At 47.6% G+C, this 18,182-nt stretch overlaps 1 protein-coding gene across 1 annotated transcript in view; it reads right to left on the bottom strand.

Annotated features, from left to right (window-relative positions):
• LOC115799905 (band 4.1-like protein 3) overlaps nt 1–18,182 on the bottom strand; it is an 84,723-nt gene that overhangs the window by 6,064 nt on the left and 60,477 nt on the right. Inside the window, 2 exon segments of the mRNA XM_030757199.1 lie at nt 402–1,378; nt 7,222–7,317. Coding sequence (XP_030613059.1) covers nt 402–1,378; nt 7,222–7,317 — 1,073 coding nt within the window.

The raw sequence follows: 18,182 nt of genomic DNA, 5'->3' as shown, positions 1-18,182 counted from the left end.
ACAGGCTTAAGGTGCTCCAAATTGGCATCACTTTTAAGACTCAGAAGCTTTGCCCATTTTTAATATACTGTCTATGTTTATACAAGCAAAATTATGAGAAACAGAAACGTCAGACTACAGTTTGAAAATCAGTTAAACTCTGGTCTGACTGAAATAAAATTGTGATACATTTATGTCACCAGAAGATGGTGGCATTCTGTCTTTCATGTTCACTGTAGCAGAGTTTACTAGCGAAGATCAGACTCTGGTACAACAGACGGTGAAAAGAGTTTTAGTTTTTTCTTCTCTGTAGGCTCACACAAAGTGCCCTGAGATAACATTTGGTATCAGTTTGTTCCATATGACTATGATTGACTTTGTTAGTGCAGGATTTCCTTGAACATAACTGGAGCAGATTTCACTGGGATAGGTGTAATTTAGTAGATATAACAAGAGCAGGAGTCACTGGATCAGAAATCACTAAGCGGGTTGAATGGGGCCAGGTGGGGCAGGTATAATTCAGAAAGTTACTGGAGCAAGGGTCACTGAGCCAAAAGTCACTGGGTCCGGTGGGGTAGGTGCAGTTTTGGGTTGGTGTAACTGGGGCAAGGGTAACTAGATGAGGAATCACTGGGGCAGGTGTAATTGGGACAGTTGTAACTTGGGCAGATGTCATTTGGACAATTGTCTCAGATGTTACCTCCTGTAGTGATTTGGACTCATCGTCATCCCTGTGGGCAGATGGTTGCATCTGATGGGCCAAGTGGCTGGATGCGGGGTGGAGTAAAGAGGGGGGAGGGGAGTTTTCTTCAAACTGCCACCCTCCTTCCTCTTCCTGTGAGTCGTCTGAGTCTTCATTGTCATGGTAATGAAGAGTCCCAGGTTCTTGAGAGTCCAGGACAGTGCTAGCTTGCTCCTGCTCACAAAAGCTAACTGCTGTCTTATTATTAATGTTAGCCTGATTAGTGTCGTTAGCGTCGGGGGTCTGAGCCTGTCTGACTGCAGCCTCTATGGCCTCCTCCACTGCTGCCAGCACTAACACACTTACAGCATCCTCACTAGCCTCACTAACATTGTCATTGCTACCCTGGCTGTTGGGCTCATAGCTGATATCATCATCATCAATATCATCATCATCATCATCATCATCATTATCATCACTTACATTATGTTTACTTATTGGACTAATAGCCTGGTCAACATCATCAAAACTGTCACAGGCCCATTGCTGTGCACTATCATCAACACTCGAAATGCCAACCCCTGCTGGAGGGGCTGGTGGGTTACTAAAAGGCGTGCCCACATGACTTCCTTTTGCTACCTTACGCTGGTCCGCCATTGACTGGTCCTGGTCATGCGGCTGTGTCACTAGCAAGACCGTCTCCACCTTTTCTGAAGTCTGAAACAAGAAGAAAAATCACAGAACATCAGGCGATTATTTTAACATGTGATGTCTCCTGGTTGATAGCGCTGCACGTATGTCATTCTGCTGCAAACAGATGTGAAGGCCTGATGTGAATGAATAGATCTTTCATCAGTAAACAAAAGAAATTCAAGGAGAGATCACTTGAAAGAACTGAACATAATTTATTGAAGTACAGAGTTTGAGTAATATTTGGTGATTATTCAGAGCAGAGTCCCAACAGTGACAGGAAACTGAAAAGCAGCCACTGGAGTCTAAACAATGGTGGTGCTGGAGATGGAGCAGGTGGAGACCTGCATCAGGCTCTCTGAGTGACCAGGATGAGGTGGAAATGGAGAGGAGGCAGGTTCCACAAATGAAAGTCTGCAAGGCAGAATGACAGAAGAGCACAGAAATGTAAAGCATGGGGAACAGAGTTTGACTGGCTTGCAGAAGGCAAGCAAGAACATGACTGTTCCAGAGTTGACAGTTGGGGAAAGTGGAAGCGTCATAAAGAATAGACTAACGGTCCGCGAACCCAAGCAGGCAGATAAGTGAATACAGATCTTACTCATTGAACTTAAATACAAGCTGCATTTCAGTGAGGAGAGATACTGTAATTTGCACAAAATAAACAGAGTTTACTGAATTGCAGAGACTGAGTAATATTTGGCATTTAGAGTCCAATGAAGATATACATAGCAGAGTGGAGTCCCAACAATGGTAAGATGCATGAAAGGAAGAATTTTAGTAGTTTTGCCTCTGAAAACCACCATAGCGGATTGTAAATCACATAAAAAGGGTTTAACAAAAATTCTGCATTAGAAGTGACCAAATCAACAATCCGATGCATTGTTAAAATGAAAAAAAAAATGCACTGGCCTGCTCAGCAACACCAAAAGGCCTGACAGAGGACAATTGATGACAGAATTATTTCCCTGGTTAAGAAAAACAACTTCAGAACATCTAACCAAGACAGGAACACTCAAAGTGGCAGGTGTATTACTGTCAAGGTCTACAATCAAGAGACACCTTCATGAATGGAAATACAGAGAGTATATAACAAGCTGCAAACCACTGATTAGACTAAATAACAGGAAGGTCAGATTAGACTTTGTCAGAAAACATCTTAAAAAATGTGTTTTTTCACAGTTCTGGAAAAACTCTTTGGACAGATGAAACCAAGGTTAAGTTATAGCAGAATGATGGGAAGAGAAAAATATGGAGAAGGGGAGAAACAGCTCATAATCTGAAGCACACCCCTCTCATCCATCTAACATGATGGCACCAGTATTATGGCATGGGCATGTATGGCTGCCAGTGGAACTGGCTCACTGGTGTTTATTGATGATGTGACTGCTAACAGAAGCAGCAGGATGAACTGAAGTGTACAGGCTTTATTCTCCACTGAGATTAAGACAGATGCTGCAAAACTGATCAGACAGAGTGTCGCAGTGCAGATGGATAATGACCTAAAGCAAACTATAAAAGCAACCCAAGAGTTTCTCAAAGCAAAGAAATGGGATATTCTTCAATGGCCAAGTCAGTCGCCTAATCTCAGCCCAACAGAGCGGCTTTTCAGTTACTGAAGACAAGGCTGAAGGCAGAGAGACCCACAAAAAAGCAGCAACTGAAGGCAGCTGCAGTAAAGGTCTAGCGGAGCAACTCAAGGGAGAACACACACGATTTGTTGATGTCCATTGGTTCTAGACTTCAGGCAGACATTGGCTGCAAAGTTTTTTCACCCAAGTATTAAAAAGTATCTTTATATTTAAATTTATCTTAGCTTGTCCCATTATTTTTGAACCTCTGAAAATGAGGGACTGTATAAAAATGGCTGTAATTCTGAAACAGTTCATTCAGCATATTTGGGTTAAAGCTGAACATCTGCACTTCAATCACATATTGATTGTTTGATTTACAATCCACTATGGTGGTGTTCAGAGAAAAAACTACAATGCACTCCTATCTTGGAAGAAAGGTTCACCTCTAGAAAGAATAAAATCACATGGCCGGTTTGCTGCAGCATAATATATGAAAGGCTCAGACTATTGGCATAACTAAGTGAAAGGATTATGTGTCATGGTTCCTGGGTCTAGGACCAAGGATTTAGAATTATGTTATTGTAGTTTTTGGTTTGTTTCAAATTCATTTTCCTAGGGTTTTGGGTTCTTGTGTAATTCTGTTCTTGGTTGCTGTTTGTTTGTGAGTCCCTTTGTGGTGTTTCTGCGGTTGATTTCCTCTCTTTGTGTTCTGTCCTCATGGTTGTCTGTTTGCCTCATTCAATTATGTCTCCTGTTCTCCTGCCTTTGTGTGTCTCTCTTGTTCCATGTCTGCCTGAAGCTTTTTGATTTTCTTTGGATTATGTACAGTACCAGTTTGTGTCCAAACATTAGAGTAGAATAGAATGCCTTTATTGTCATTATACAGGATGTACAATGAGATTGGAGTGAGATTGAGATTGACTGGTACTGTACCTTTTGGAGAATTTCTGTATTAAAGGCAAGTCAAATTCATGAATGCCTTCTGAGTCCAGCATTGGGATCCGCACTCTGACAGCCACATAGCCTGTTTCATGACAGAGCGACGTGACCACTATGGACCCTGTGGACTCAAGAATTACTACTAAGGAGTTTGAGGATGTGGTCCCCGAGCTGACAGAATACGCCCAGTGGATTATCAGGAGACTCTTGCAACTTGCCTTTTGTTGTGGACTCATTTCCTCCATGCCCTGGCTTCAAGCATGCCCTGTCACTGCTTCGCTGGTACACTCAGTTGTTTTGCTCTGTGATAATCTTCAGTATGAAGTGTTTTACATAGGCCACCCAGTCAAGGGGAGAAATTCATCCTCTCTACTCCAAGCCATCGCCACATCCCCTATCCTTCAGCCAGCCATCGCCATCCCCTCAACTTACCTGCTCTCAAGTCTCCTCACGGCTCCGCTATCCCACCCCAACGCCGTCGCCCAGCTGTTATACCTTGACATTGCTGCTCTGCATCTGAAGCTCTGCTGCCCTGCACACCAGTGAGGGCAGCCCCTTCTTTGCCTGCCTCCTGCACTTCCAGGAGGAAGCAAGGCTCTCGCCATTGGTGTTTAACGCAGCTGTCAGAGACAACTCTCTAGCTCACGTCTGCCAACAATGTGAGCTCTGCACAGCCCCAGCTTGGTGATGCTATATGCCCGATGCAGCTTCTGCTCGCTCTCGCCTCTTTGCCTATGTGTGCCAGGGTCATCGGAAACCTTTCCCTCAGTAAGTAAAACTACTTCATTTCTTGAGACTTTGTCTTGGCCTAAACCGGCCACCTCTGAGACTGACTGTTTAGTTTTTGAATGGGTGTATCATAACAAAGCTTCATGTTGTGTCCAGGGTCTGAGCTGGTGGTTAAGAGGCCTGAGTAATCCCAGCCAGAGGAACTGCACCTGAGATCGAGGGTCCCAAGCTGCCTGAACCTGCACCTGAGACAGAGGGTCCTGAACCCATGATTTCCTCCTGCTTCGTCTTCACCTCTGGCTACATAGCCGGCCTCCTGAGTTGCTCCGCCTTGGCCGCTGACTTCCGGGTCAGTTTCCTGAACTGTTTTGTCTCCACAGCTGGCCTCCCAGCCTCCTGTTTTGTCTCTGTTCTACGTTTGTTTTTTTTGTCCTGGCTCACTGTGTTGGTCTTTGTTTTTGGTCTCGGTCTTGGTCTTGCTCAAGAACTGAGCATTAAGTCAAGTCAAGTTCATGAATGCCTTCTGAGGTGCCGTTTACACGAGACCGTTTTCATTTTGAAACGGTGTCGTTTTGATGCGTTTCGGCCTTGCGTTTACACGACAACGGTGTCGTTTTGATGCGTTTCGCCCTTCTGTTTACACGACAACAGAGTGAAAACGATGTGTTTCAGAAACGGGGTCCAGAGTGGAGCGTTTCAGAAACGCACCGGCTTGCGTTTTCGTGTAAACACTTGAAACCGGGGTGATTTGAAAACGCTCGACTCGCACATGCGCACTATGGTTGCGACGGCCAGTTTTTCGCGCACGCGCAAACTGATAAACAGTACTCGCGGATTCACGAGTGCTTCTTATGCTTTTCCTGTGTTTTTACCGTTTTGTAATTCAGCGTTGTGTGCAGCAGCGATCCAACCTCATCATCTGTCCACACAAAACCTCTCACATTGGCCGTTTTGTAAGTAATGAACAATTTGCCGCACTACCTACTGTGTCACTCCACGCATGCGCGTCTTGCGTAAACAAACTGCAAAGAGAAAACCAACGCCAACTTGTGGCCTGGCATGGGAACTACATCGTTTTCATCGTTTCACATGTCCTCGTGTAAACGCGGATCGTTTCTGAAATGCCATCGTGTAAACGAAAGGCTGAAACGCATCAAAACGACACCGTTTCCAGTGAAAACGGCTTCGTGTAAACGGCACCTGAGTCTTGCATTGGGAACTACACTGTGCCTGCCACACAGCCCATTTCATGACAAAACAATGAGGAAAGGGGGACTGACAGAAGGATTCAGATTGAGATTGGTTGAACAAAGCTTAAGATGGACCGATAAAATTAGAATGTAAAGACAGCCCAGTGAAGATATGGGCATGGTAGAAGACAGGGAGAATGGGGAGGTGAAAGCAATCGCCAGTGGATCAGGGTGGAGTACTAGCTTTATGGAGGAGATCTGTATCACTAGTGTGCTTTTTAACCTCCCTAGAGCTTGCAGAGGAGTGTCGATGGGTTGCAGGGATGCCATCGTGGAAATGTGTCAGCATTGCTGGTGAGGGGGCATGGAGAACCCACATTGTATTAAGCAAAATTGTGGTCCTCTTGTGTACTTTAGTGTAGAACTCTGACTAATAATTGCTGCAGTGGAGGGTTCTTGAGAAGCTGGGAAGACTTGTTAGGAATGAATAGCACTGGAGACTGAGACTGGCTAGCTTTTGCAATTGCTATGCATTGAGACTGGGTGCTGGACTGATATTACTGGCAGCAAGAAGTTGCAGTGAGGAGAACTGGTTGTAGTTTTGACAAGATGCAATGCCAGTGCTCAGATAAGCCCATATGATAAATCCAGATGATCTTCTAGGATGTCACTGAATCTGACATCTTTGAAAACACAATTAACAGGAAATTAAGACACTATTGCATGAATGGGAGTCTAAAAGGGAGAATGACAGAAGAGCATTGAAATTTAAACCACAGGGAGCAGATGCTGACTAGCTCACAAAAGGCAGAGTGATGATGACAGAATTGCGGCTGGCAGCGTGAGAAAGTGGAAGTGATGTAAACAATAGTATAGTGGCCCAAAAGCCCATGAATGTACACTGAGAATTAAATAGAGATCTTCTTTACTAAACTTATGCAAGGGTTTCATTAACAATAATGGACTGTTATTATGTCATAATGACTAGAGCTGAATAGGTCCAGTTTAAGGCAGAGAGCACATATAATTTAAGTCATGGCAAACATCCTATAGTGGAATGTTATTTGCCACAGAAGCATATGGTATTGCTATTTTTTACTGATATTGTGCTGTACATTGTTCACACTGAATTATTTTATACTTCAAATACCATTTCTGTAGTCTCCATAAAGTCTGAACTTCTGGTATTACGAACAACACATACTTGCTCGGGTGTGACCCGTATATTTCTGGAGATAAATATCTTACATTATTAGTTAAACACTGTTAAAAACTCACTAGTCATCATCATATCTGTATGACATCATTTCTCAACTATTGCTAAAGCCATGAAACCAAAATAAGAAAAAATAGGAGTTAAAGAGAGACAGGTGGATGGGTAGACAGACATATAGACATACAACTGGACAGTAAAAAAGCCAGCCGGTGAGAAAGGCACCTTCTGCAGGTTGTGTTCTCTGATGGTTTGATGTTCTCTGGCCGACTTCAGCAGAGCCATCAGCCCAGGAGACATGTCATCAAATGTAGGTTTAGGCTGCACATACCAAACAAACAAAGGACAGCAGTTACAGTGAAAACAGGTAAACAAGGAAGAGACTTGTGATTAAAATAATTTAAAAAGTCACTAGAAACTGCAGCCATGCAGGGGACGCAGTGGGGCTATGGTGAGCATAACTGAAATGGGCTTGTATTATGTTTATTAGTAATCAGCCTTTCATTACAAACCACTGACTTTTCATATTTTTCTGTCTTAAGCCTCCTTGTACCTGCATTTCTCTTTCCTCCTGCCTGTGTGTCAATCTGTCTCAATTTCTAAAATGCATCAGGAGGAGAAGAGCTTGATGGAGGAGCTATGGGAGAGATTGCAAAAGTGTGTCCTTGGTCTTTGTCTTTTCATACATGACTTACCAAAGAGCCATGACACATTTCACATATAAATGCTGGCGGGAGGAGGATTTTATAATATAACACTTTCCATATTATTAGTTATATATGTTATATAAGTTATTAATGTTAATCAAGTAAAGTTGACTTTCACAGTTTTTCTGCGTAGTTAAGTTAGGGGCCTGTACCACGAAGCTGAAATTCAACATACCCGGCATCTTTTCCTTGCCTAGGTTCCCTTATCCGAACATTGGTAGTCCTGCTAAGCAATAACACGAATGTCATTATGAACCCAGGGCTTCCCAATCTAGCTATGAGCATGTTCATGTAAAAAGAGTGGTGTTGGCAGCAAATCACCAATCAGAAACATGGACATTCCCACTGGCAACAAAGCGCCATATTTTAGTACGGTGAAAAAAGAGTAATATAATAATATCAGAAAACAACCCCAAAGAGGTTAAACACATAAAAACTGAACATAGATACTGCAGTCAAAGCAGTGATGTATGGGTGTGTATGACGAGCGTGTTGCACAGTATGTGTCATGGTTGCTGGTGGGGAAAATTTATTATGAATCATCCCTACCATGACTTTTGATTCCACTAGTGATTCCAACTAAAACTTCATGAAGTCATTTCACTGTCTCAGAGTATTAGTAGACTCTGGGAGTCTCTGGGAGAAGCAGAAATTTTTAAAACCCTGGGCTTGCTCACCAGCTAGGCATTCCTTTGGAATCCTTACCCGAGTATCTCCAGGTTACAGCTTGAAACAGTAGCCACCTTGCTAATATCATGCATCGAACCTCTCCGGTGTCTCTAATCCTCTCTGGAAACCACCATGAGTACCTCAGTCTGTACAGTTTTGCTACCTGCACTGGTTTTGCTACCTGGTTAAAGAGCCACAATCCACCAGTTGACTGGTCCCATAATAAGTTGACTGGTCCCATAATAAGATAAATGGCTAGAGCCCATATTGCCATGAATTCTCTCTGCAGACTGCTTTTCTTCCAGGAGAACCTGTTTCCTCACTCACCTGTTCAGAGGCTCAGAATTTATCTTCCATCCTGACAGAATATCACAATTTGCAGCCACATTAGCTTGGGACAACATCGCCACTTGCGTTGTTAAATAACTCACTTACCCCAAAGACCAGTCAGTCTCTCAACCACACATTGGTACCTCATAGGGTTTAATCCCGGGATCCGGGATTCCCGGGAAATGCGATCAGAACCATTTCCCGTTTCCCGGGAAACGTTAGACGGGAAACCGGGAAAAAAGTCGCGCGCGTCGATTTGACTTTCAGAAAGAAAAGAAAGCTTCAGAATGTTAAATTTAAGGAAATATTGAGAGAAGGGTTCGTTTAATGCGAAAAGCTTTACTCTTCATTTCAGGCACGTTCAGCCTCCGTTTAAGGCTTCAGCCTTCATCTCAAGCGTTTTAATAGAGGTATTACACAGTTGTACTTTTTTCCTCTTTAATTTGTTGAAATCGTAGGCAATGTGTTTACCCTAAGGTATTTTGTATTATATAATTTTATATTATATATTGTTATATTGCATTATATAGCCTATAAAATATGCCTGCCCTGAACAATAAAGAAATATCTGTTTAACTTCGAGTGTTTCTTTTCCTCGTTTGCAGCCACTTACTAACAATCATGAATTAGGATACGGGCCTAATGTGTGAAGAAATTATCATGAAATAGATTGCTTTAACATATTTCGCTTTTAAAATGGAGTTGAGTAAAATGTATATTTTTTAGGCTATAAGGATTGGCCAGTTTTTCAAAAGACGATTCACAGCGAACCTACTTTAACCCTCAGACACGGTGTTATAAATTTGCTGTTGCCAGAATGGCAATGACCAAGTCGTAGTGCATTACTCAAGGCCCTGTGTTATGCCATATTATAGTGTAGTACGGTAGTTAACTTTTCAATGACTATTACAGCGTTCCACTGGTGGAGATATAGCGCAACAGATGTCGCCACGACAGCGTGGCTGAGCCTTTATCAATGCTGTGGACATGAACCGTATTGTTTTGCACCAGCAGTTGTAAAATATCTTGGTATAATTCCATGTACAATGGAGGAATATTCGAATTATATTTGTTAAGGGAGTGTTGAGGAACGATACAACACCGCATAGCTCGAGCACTCGAATGTCCAGATGTAGGTTTTATTGCGTTAATCAAGCCGACGTTACCCCCTACTGGGCATAACAGGACATAGCTGGAAAGCTACCTCTACAATATCACAATAGGTTAAGGCCGACACAGGCTACAGAAGGCCTAATTAAAAAAAAAAAAGAAATAAACTTTTTCCCGGGATTCCCGGGAAATGGCTCGTCATTTCCCGGGATTTGATTCATGTCATTTTCGGGAAAAATATTAAACCCTAGTACCTCAGTCATCTTTCTGTGATGCTGATCCCTGCATACAAACCCCTGCTCGCCACCCCAAAAAAAAAAAAACAGTGAAGAAAGTGAGAGTCTGGCCTTAAGGTGCTATACCAGTGCTACAGGACTGTTATAAGTGCATTGAGTGGGCCATGTTCAAGGAAGTCAAAACCACCAACCAGCACACTGACATGGAGGAACATGCTGCATCAGTGTCTGCATACATGCAGAAGTGCATGGAGGACGTCTGTGAGACCCTGATAACATCCCCAGACAGGTCCTTAAGGAGTGCGCCGATCAACTGGTGAAGTTCCTCACAGACATCTTCAACACCTCACTGGACCAAGCCATCATTCCCTCCTGTTTCAAGGCTGATACCATCATATAGTGCCAAAAAAGTCCACAATCACTCGCCTCAATGACTATCACACAGTAGCACTGACGCTCATTATAATGAAGCGCTTTGAGAGACTGGTGAAAGACCACATCACCTTCAGACTCCCCCCATTCATGTGATCCATTCCAGTTTGCCTACCGCTCCAACCGCTTGACAGAAGATGCGATCTCCTCCATTGTCCATTTGAACCTGTGTCACTTGGAGGAGAAAAATGCACATGTGTGAATGCTGTGTGTGGACTTTAGTTCAACATTCAATACCATCATCCTCCAACATTTGGTAAGCAAACTGGCACCCTGGGCTTCAGTACCTCCTTATGTAACTGGCTCTTGGATTTCCTTACTGACAAGCTGCAGCAGGTGACAGGGGAAACAACACCTCCAGCACCATCTCCCTGAGCGCGGCTTACCCCAGGGCTGCATCTTGAGTTTGCTGCTGTTCTTCCTGATGACCCACGACTGTCAAGCCGGTTCCAGTACCAATTACATCTTCAAGTATGCAGATGAGATGACAGTGGGTCTCAGGGACAACAATGAAGAATCCTACACAGAGGAGGTGGAGCATTCGGTCGAGTGGTGTAGCATCAACAACCTGGTCCTCAATGTCAACAAACTGAAGAGATGATTTTTGACTTTAGAAGGACCAGTCACCATCACACACCACTCTGCATTAACGATACAGCTGTGAAGACAATCACAAGGATCAAATTGGGGGTGCAGATCACAGCAGCTCTGGTGAAAAAGGGTCAACAGCGTTTGCCTTTCCTGCACAGGCTGAGGACAGCACATCCCTCCTCCCCCATTCTCACCATGTTTTACAGAGGAACCATTGAAAGTGTGCTGACCAACTGCATCTCCATCTGGTCTGCTGGCTGCAGACTGGAAGGCTGGCTAGAGAGTAGCGAGATCAGAAGAAAAACTCATTGGGACTTCTTTCCCCTGTCCAGGACAAAACACTGCCATAGCGACCATAGCATAGAGGATCAGATCCAACCCACATCCCTGCATGGACTGTTCAGCCACCTGGCATCCAGTAGGGGGTGGTGCAGACTAATCAGGTTCTGCAACAGCTTCATCCCCCAAGCAATCAGACTGCCGAAATCCATTTAATAACCTCCAATCCCCAGTCTCTAAATTGTAATTGCACTGTATCTATGCAGATACGATCCAGAGCTAATAGAATAAAATTTCATTAATTTCTACACTGCTGTGTATAGCTGAATGACAAAAAAATCTATTCTATTCTATTCTATTCTATTCTATTCTATTCAAAGACCAGGCTCTTTCTCTGTCTCTTCCCATCGACCATACAATTGTGAGACTGATCTCCTATCCGGTGTGCCGCTGCCCACAAGCTGTTTGTATAGTTTCACCAAAACAGAATGCGATGCTATGGAAATATGCATCCGTGACTCCCTGACAGCAGGCAACATCTGGCCGTCATCTTCCCCCCTGGAAGCAGAATTTTTCTTTGTTAAGAAGAAAGACAAACCCCCCCATCCATGCATCAATGTCCAATGTTTGAATCAAGAAACCATTAAACAAAAATATATCCTTGTGGGGAAAATTGTGGGGAACAAATATCCTTTTGTGGTTCAATATTGAGACAGGGTAGGTGAAGGTCAAGATCCAAGCTGTCATGGAGTGGCCAGTCCCTACTACTCACAAACAATGCCCAGGTTAGTCTTAGTGTCATAACCTAGGGGGAGGGTCTGCGTGTGTGTGTGTCTGTATACATGTGTGTTTGTCCTGCGGGCCACAGCGGAGGTTCCGGTGTCTCCGCCTCCCTAGGGCGGAGATCACCACACCTGCTACGGATCAAGCCATCAGGCAGGGTCTTTTTAAGCTGCCAGCAGACCATCACTCTTCGCTGGATCATTGACTACTTCTCAGTTAGTACCGGCTCTCTGGTGTGACTCTCGCTTTCGTGGATGTATATTACTTACCTGCTCTTCGTGTTCGCTCCTTTTTCAGATCCCCGTGTCAGTTCCTGCTCGTCCTTTCGGAAACCCCGGCTTTTCGTCAACCCGCCGCTCCACGCCGTACCACAGCTGGCCCCTCACCACCTGGGAATTCCTTCAGCCTCTCGACCCGCTTCAGCCGCCTCCCCCCTCGCCTTCCTGGACCCCCTTGTCTTTGCACCTTTATCAATCACTGTAAATAAACTTGCACCTTGCTTTCATCAGCCACCGCTTGTGTGTCCTCTTCCTCCTCGAGTCCTGACAGAATGATCCAGCCAAAACCGGACACCGCGGACGCTGATCCGGTTCATCGGGCCCTGGCTATTCAAGAGGAAACCCTCCAGCGTCACGACCATATGCTCCGTCTGGTTTCCAGTCAGCTGGGCGCAGCCACCCAACAGCTCGCCGATCTCCGAGGTATGTTGGAATCCACCATGTCATCCGCTACGCCCCGTCACCAGGATTTATCCCCTCCGCCGACAGATCCGCCGGCTGGTTTGGCTTCCGCGACCGAGCCCGCCGTAGCGTTGGAGAAAGCCCTGCCCATCCCGGAGGTGTTCCGCGGTGAGTTAGGGAAATGTGGAGGTTTCCTCACCCAATGTTCCCTCGTTTTCCGGCAACAGAGAAATGCCTACGCTTCTGACTGTGCAAAGATTGGTTTTATGGTCAATCTGTTCCGCGGTAGAGCATTAGAGTGGGGGCACGCTGTGTTACGGGGAAACCCCGATCTGTCTTTCCCTGCGTTCTTGTCTCGATTTAAGGAGGTGTTTGATAAAGGCACCAGCCCTGAATCCGCATCCCAGAAGTTGCTCAGCCTGCGGCAGGGACGACAGAGCATGGCGGATTTCTCCGTGGATTTCCGGATCCTCGCGGAGGAGGCCGGCTGGGAGGAAAAGGCGCTCAGGGGAGTATTCCTGAACAATATTAATGATGATCTCAAGTATGAACTTGCCACTAGGGATTTGCCTCAGTCCTTGGAGGCCGTGATTTCATTGTGTATCCATGTAGATGACCGCCTGAGAGCACGACGGACTCCGAGGAACTACAACTCCCAGCATGCCCCTCGCCGGGCGGTTTCCGCGGACCGGAGGTGCCTCCTAGCGGACGACAGCTCGGCTACGGCGCCCCCTTGCGGCGCGGAGGAGCAACCCATGCAACTCGGCCGCGCACGGCTGTCTCTCTCTGAGCGACGACGGAGATGGGAGGCGGGGGAGTGCATCTACTGTGGCAAAAAGGGCCACTACATCGCGTCATGCCCTGTTTGCCCAAAAGACCGCGCCCGTCAGTAATGGTGGGGATACTGGCGGGTCAAGCTAACGCATGCTCCTCCCTGCCCAGATTCACGCTTCAGACAAGGATAAATCTTCCATCAGGCAGTCACACAGTCTTGGCACTCCTCGATTCCGGAGCTGAGAAAAATCTCATGGACCGTGCCCTCGCCCAGCAGTGGGGTGTTCCATCCACAGCGCTACCCACGCCTCTCCTGGTCTCCGCTCTGGACGGCGCCAAGCTTTCTGAAATCACTCACAAGACCCAACCGCTTTCTGTGACTCTGTCGGGTAATCACTCTGAACGGCTCTCCTTTTACCTGTTTGACTCTGCACAGACGCCCATCGTCCTCGGCTTTCCCTGGTTGCAACTGCACAATCCACAGATTAACTGGGCGAATCGCAGCATCTCGGGTTGGAGTGAGCGGTGCCACCAGCGCTGCCTCAGATCCGCAACTCCCTCTCTCCCTCGGTCCACCGATTTGGGGGAGGGGACCCCACCTGACCTGTCCGGCGTCCCCTCGATCTATCACGACCTCGCTGAAGTATTCAATAAGGACCGGGCTGTTTCCCTGCCTCCCCACCGGCCTTACGACTGCGCCATCGACCTCATCCCGGGGGCGCCCTACCCCTCCAGCCGCCTCTACAGCATCTCTCCGCAGGAACGGGATGCCATGGAAAAATATATCACCGAAGCTCGGGCGTCCGGTCTGATTCGACCCTCCACCTCTCCCATGGGCGCGGGGTTTTTCTTCGTGGCCAAGAAGGACAAGACCCTCCGGCCCTGTATTGACTACCGCGGTCTGAACGAAATCACTGTGCGCAACAAATATCCTTTGCCACTTCTCACCTCTGCCTTTGAGCTCCTGCAGGGGGCAGCCATCTTCACCAAACTGGATCTCCGGAACGCTTACCATCTCGTCCGGATCCGGCAGGGAGACGAGTGGAAGACTGCCTTCAACACTCACCTCGGCCACTTCGAGTATCTTGTCATGCCCTTCGGCCTAACCAACGCGCCAGCTGTGTTCCAGGCCCTCGTAAACGACATACTCCGGGACTTCATCAATCATTTTGTGTTTGTCTATCTCGATGATATTTTGATCTTCTCATCCTCATTACAGGAGCATCAGGGACATGTGCGGCAGGTGTTGCAGCGGTTACTGGAGAATCGTCTGTTCGGGAAGGGGGAGAAGTGCGAGTTTCATGTGGAGTCCACGGCGTTCTTGGGATACATTATTGGTAAAGGGCAGATCAAGGCGGACCCAGTTAAGGTACAAGCGGTCCTGGATTGGCCCGAGCCAGCGGATCGGAAACAGCTGCAGCGTTTTCTGGGCTTCGCCAATTTCTACCGCCGCTTCATTAAAGATTACAGCTCCATCACCCATGCTCTGACCTCTCTCACCTCTCCCAAGATTCCTTTCAGATGGACCCCCGCCGCTGCAGAGGCTTTCGCGCTCCTGAAGGGTCGGTTTGCCTCCGCACCCATCCTCATCCAACCTGACCTATCCAACTCATTCGTCGTGGAGGTGGACGCGTCCGACGTGGGGGTAGGGGCAGTGTTGTCCCAACAGTCCATGGGTAGCCTCCGACCCTGCGCCTTCTTCTCTCGCCGCCTCTCCCCGGCAGAACGGAATTACGACGTAGGGGACCGGGAGCTGCTGGCCATCAAACTAGCCTTGGAGGAATGGCGGCACTGGCTGGAGGGCGCGACGCATCCCTTCTTGGTCTGGACTGATCACAAGAACCTGGCCTAGCTGCGAACCGCCAGACGTTTGAAACCCCGGCAGGCCAGGTGGGCCTTGTTTTTTACCCGATTTAACTTTACTATCTCTTATAGACCTGGGTCACGGAATGTCAAGCCCGACGCTCTGTCCCGACAGTTCAGCTCCACGGACTCCTCCTCGCAGCCAGAGTTTGTCTTGCCTCCCTCTTGCGTCATTGGAGCCATCACCTGGGAGATCGAATCCGCCATTCAGGCAGCTCTACGGACTGAACCAGATCCTGGGACGGGACCCCCCAACCGCCTTTATGTTCCCTCTCGAGTGCGAAGCCGCGTACTGCAATGGGGACACGCAGCCAAATTCACGTGCCATCCCGGGGCCAATCGCACTGTGGCCTTCCTCCAGCGTTATTTCTGGTGGCCTACATTGATTAAGGATACCCGTGAGTACGTGGCAGCATGCAGCATTTGTGCACAAAATAAACCTTCTCTGTCACCTCCATCAGGTCTCCTCCGGCCCTTACCCACCCCTAAGCGACCGTGGTCTCACATAGCTCTGGACTTCGTCACAGGACTTCCTCCCTCTGAAGGAAACACCGTGGTCCTGACCATTATCGACCGGTTTTCCAAGGCCACCCACTTCGTTGCGCTACCCAAGCTCCCCTCCGCCTTGGAGACGGCCCGGCTTCTCACCACCCACGTTTTTCGGCTCCATGGGATTCCTGAAGACATCGTGTCGGATCGGGGGCCCCAGTTCACATCTCAGGTCTGGAAGGAGTTCTGTACATCTCTCGGAGCCAAGGTGAGCCTCTCCTCTGGTTATCATCCCCAGACAAATGGGCAGACGGAACGGGCCAACCAGGAGTTGGAGGCAGCATTACGATGCGTGGCGTCCACCAATCAGGCCACCTGGAGTTCCCACTTGGCGTGGGTTGAGTATGCACATAACTCTCTCTCCTCCTCCGCCACAGGGGTGTCCCCCTTCGAGGCCTCCTTGGGTTTCCAACCGCCACTCCTCCCTGCCATCGAGGAGGATCTCACCATTCCCTCCGTCCAGCATCACCTTCGCCGCTGTCGCCGGCTATGGAGGTCCACCCGCGCAGCTCTGCTTCGGACGAAGGAGCAAAACAAACGCATCGCTGATCGCCATCGGACCCCTGCGCCGGACTACCAACCAGGCCAAAAGGTATGGCTCTCCACGAAAAATGTTCCAGTCCGTGCCGAGTCTAGGAAACTGGCCCCCACCTTCCTGGGGCCCTTCGAGATCGACTCCATCGTTAACCCTGTGTCTGTCCGCCTCAAACTCCCTCGTACCATGCGCATCCATAACGTCTTCCATGTCTCCCAACTTAAGCCGGTTGCCACCAGTCCTTTGTGCCCTCCAGCTGCCTCACCTCCTCCTGCCCGTTTTCTCGATGGCCAGCGGATCTACACCGTCCGTCGCATTATGGACGCCCGCCGTCGGGGGCGGGGTTATCAGTTCTTGGTGGACTGGGAGGGCTACGGTCCCGAAGAGCGATCCTGGGTGTCCCGAGCTAACATTCTGGATGCGGCCATGGTGCGGGAGTTCCGGCGGCGCCATCCCGAGAAGTTTCGGTCGCCAGGAGGCTCCCGTTGAGGAGGGGGTACTGTCATAACCTAGGGGGAGGGTCTGCGTGTGTGTGTGTCTGTATACATGTGTGTTTGTCCTGCGGGCCACAGCGGAGGTTCCGGTGTCTCCGCCTCCCTAGGGCGGAGATCACCACACCTGCTACGGATCAAGCCATCAGGCAGGGTCTTTTTAAGCTGCCAGCAGACCATCACTCTTCGCTGGATCATTGACTACTTCTCAGTTAGTACCGGCTCTCTGGTGTGACTCTCGCTTTCGTGGATGTATATTACTTACCTGCTCTTCGTGTTCGCTCCTTTTTCAGATCCCCGTGTCAGTTCCTGCTCGTCCTTTCGGAAACCCCGGCTTTTCGTCAACCCGCCGCTCCACGCCGTACCACAGCTGGCCCCTCACCACCTGGGAATTCCTTCAGCCTCTCGACCCGCTTCAGCCGCCTCCCCCCTCGCCTTCCTGGACCCCCTTGTCTTTGCACCTTTATCAATCACTGTAAATAAACTTGCACCTTGCTTTCATCAGCCACCGCTTGTGTGTCCTCTTCCTCCTCGAGTCCTGACACTTAGTCTCTCTTCTGTCTTCCATGCTAAGATACATTGACAGATTGAAAGGGCCAAGCAGGACCTGGAAGTAGCCCTTCAGTGGGTGGTGTCATCAAGCCAGTCCACCTGAAGTTCACAACTAATGTGGGTTGAGGACAAGGATTCCCTTAGTTACCAGCCGCTGCTTTTTCAGGAAAGTGAGCTCTCAGTTTCACTGGTTCAGCATCACCTTTTCTTTCAGGCAATAATCAGCCCTGTGACTGTCCGTCTATAACTGTCCAAGCACATGAAGATCCACAACTCATTCCAAGTGTCCCAGTTAAAACCTGTCCATTTCAGTCCCCTGGAGTGTGAGTGTATATGCACAGTGCATAAAAAAAAGTATTGGCCCCATTCCTGATTTCTCTGTTGCATATTTGTCACACTTTAATGTTTCAGATCATCAAACAAATTTAATATTATTGAAAGATAACCTGAGTAAATACTAAACGCAGTTTTTTTAAATGATGATTTACTTTAGGCCTGATTACCTGTTTAACAAACCGGAGTAGGCTAAAAGATATCAAAAAAGTAACACGTCGTGCAATACCTAAGAATTCTATTCTATTCTTTTCTATTCTATTCTATTCTAT

This window comes from Archocentrus centrarchus, chromosome 20, assembly GCF_007364275.1.
Source record: "Archocentrus centrarchus isolate MPI-CPG fArcCen1 chromosome 20, fArcCen1, whole genome shotgun sequence".
NCBI lineage: Eukaryota > Metazoa > Chordata > Actinopteri > Cichliformes > Cichlidae > Archocentrus > Archocentrus centrarchus.
The sequence above is the reverse complement of the archived record's forward strand: the minus strand, read 5'-3'. Positions and strand labels throughout refer to the sequence as shown.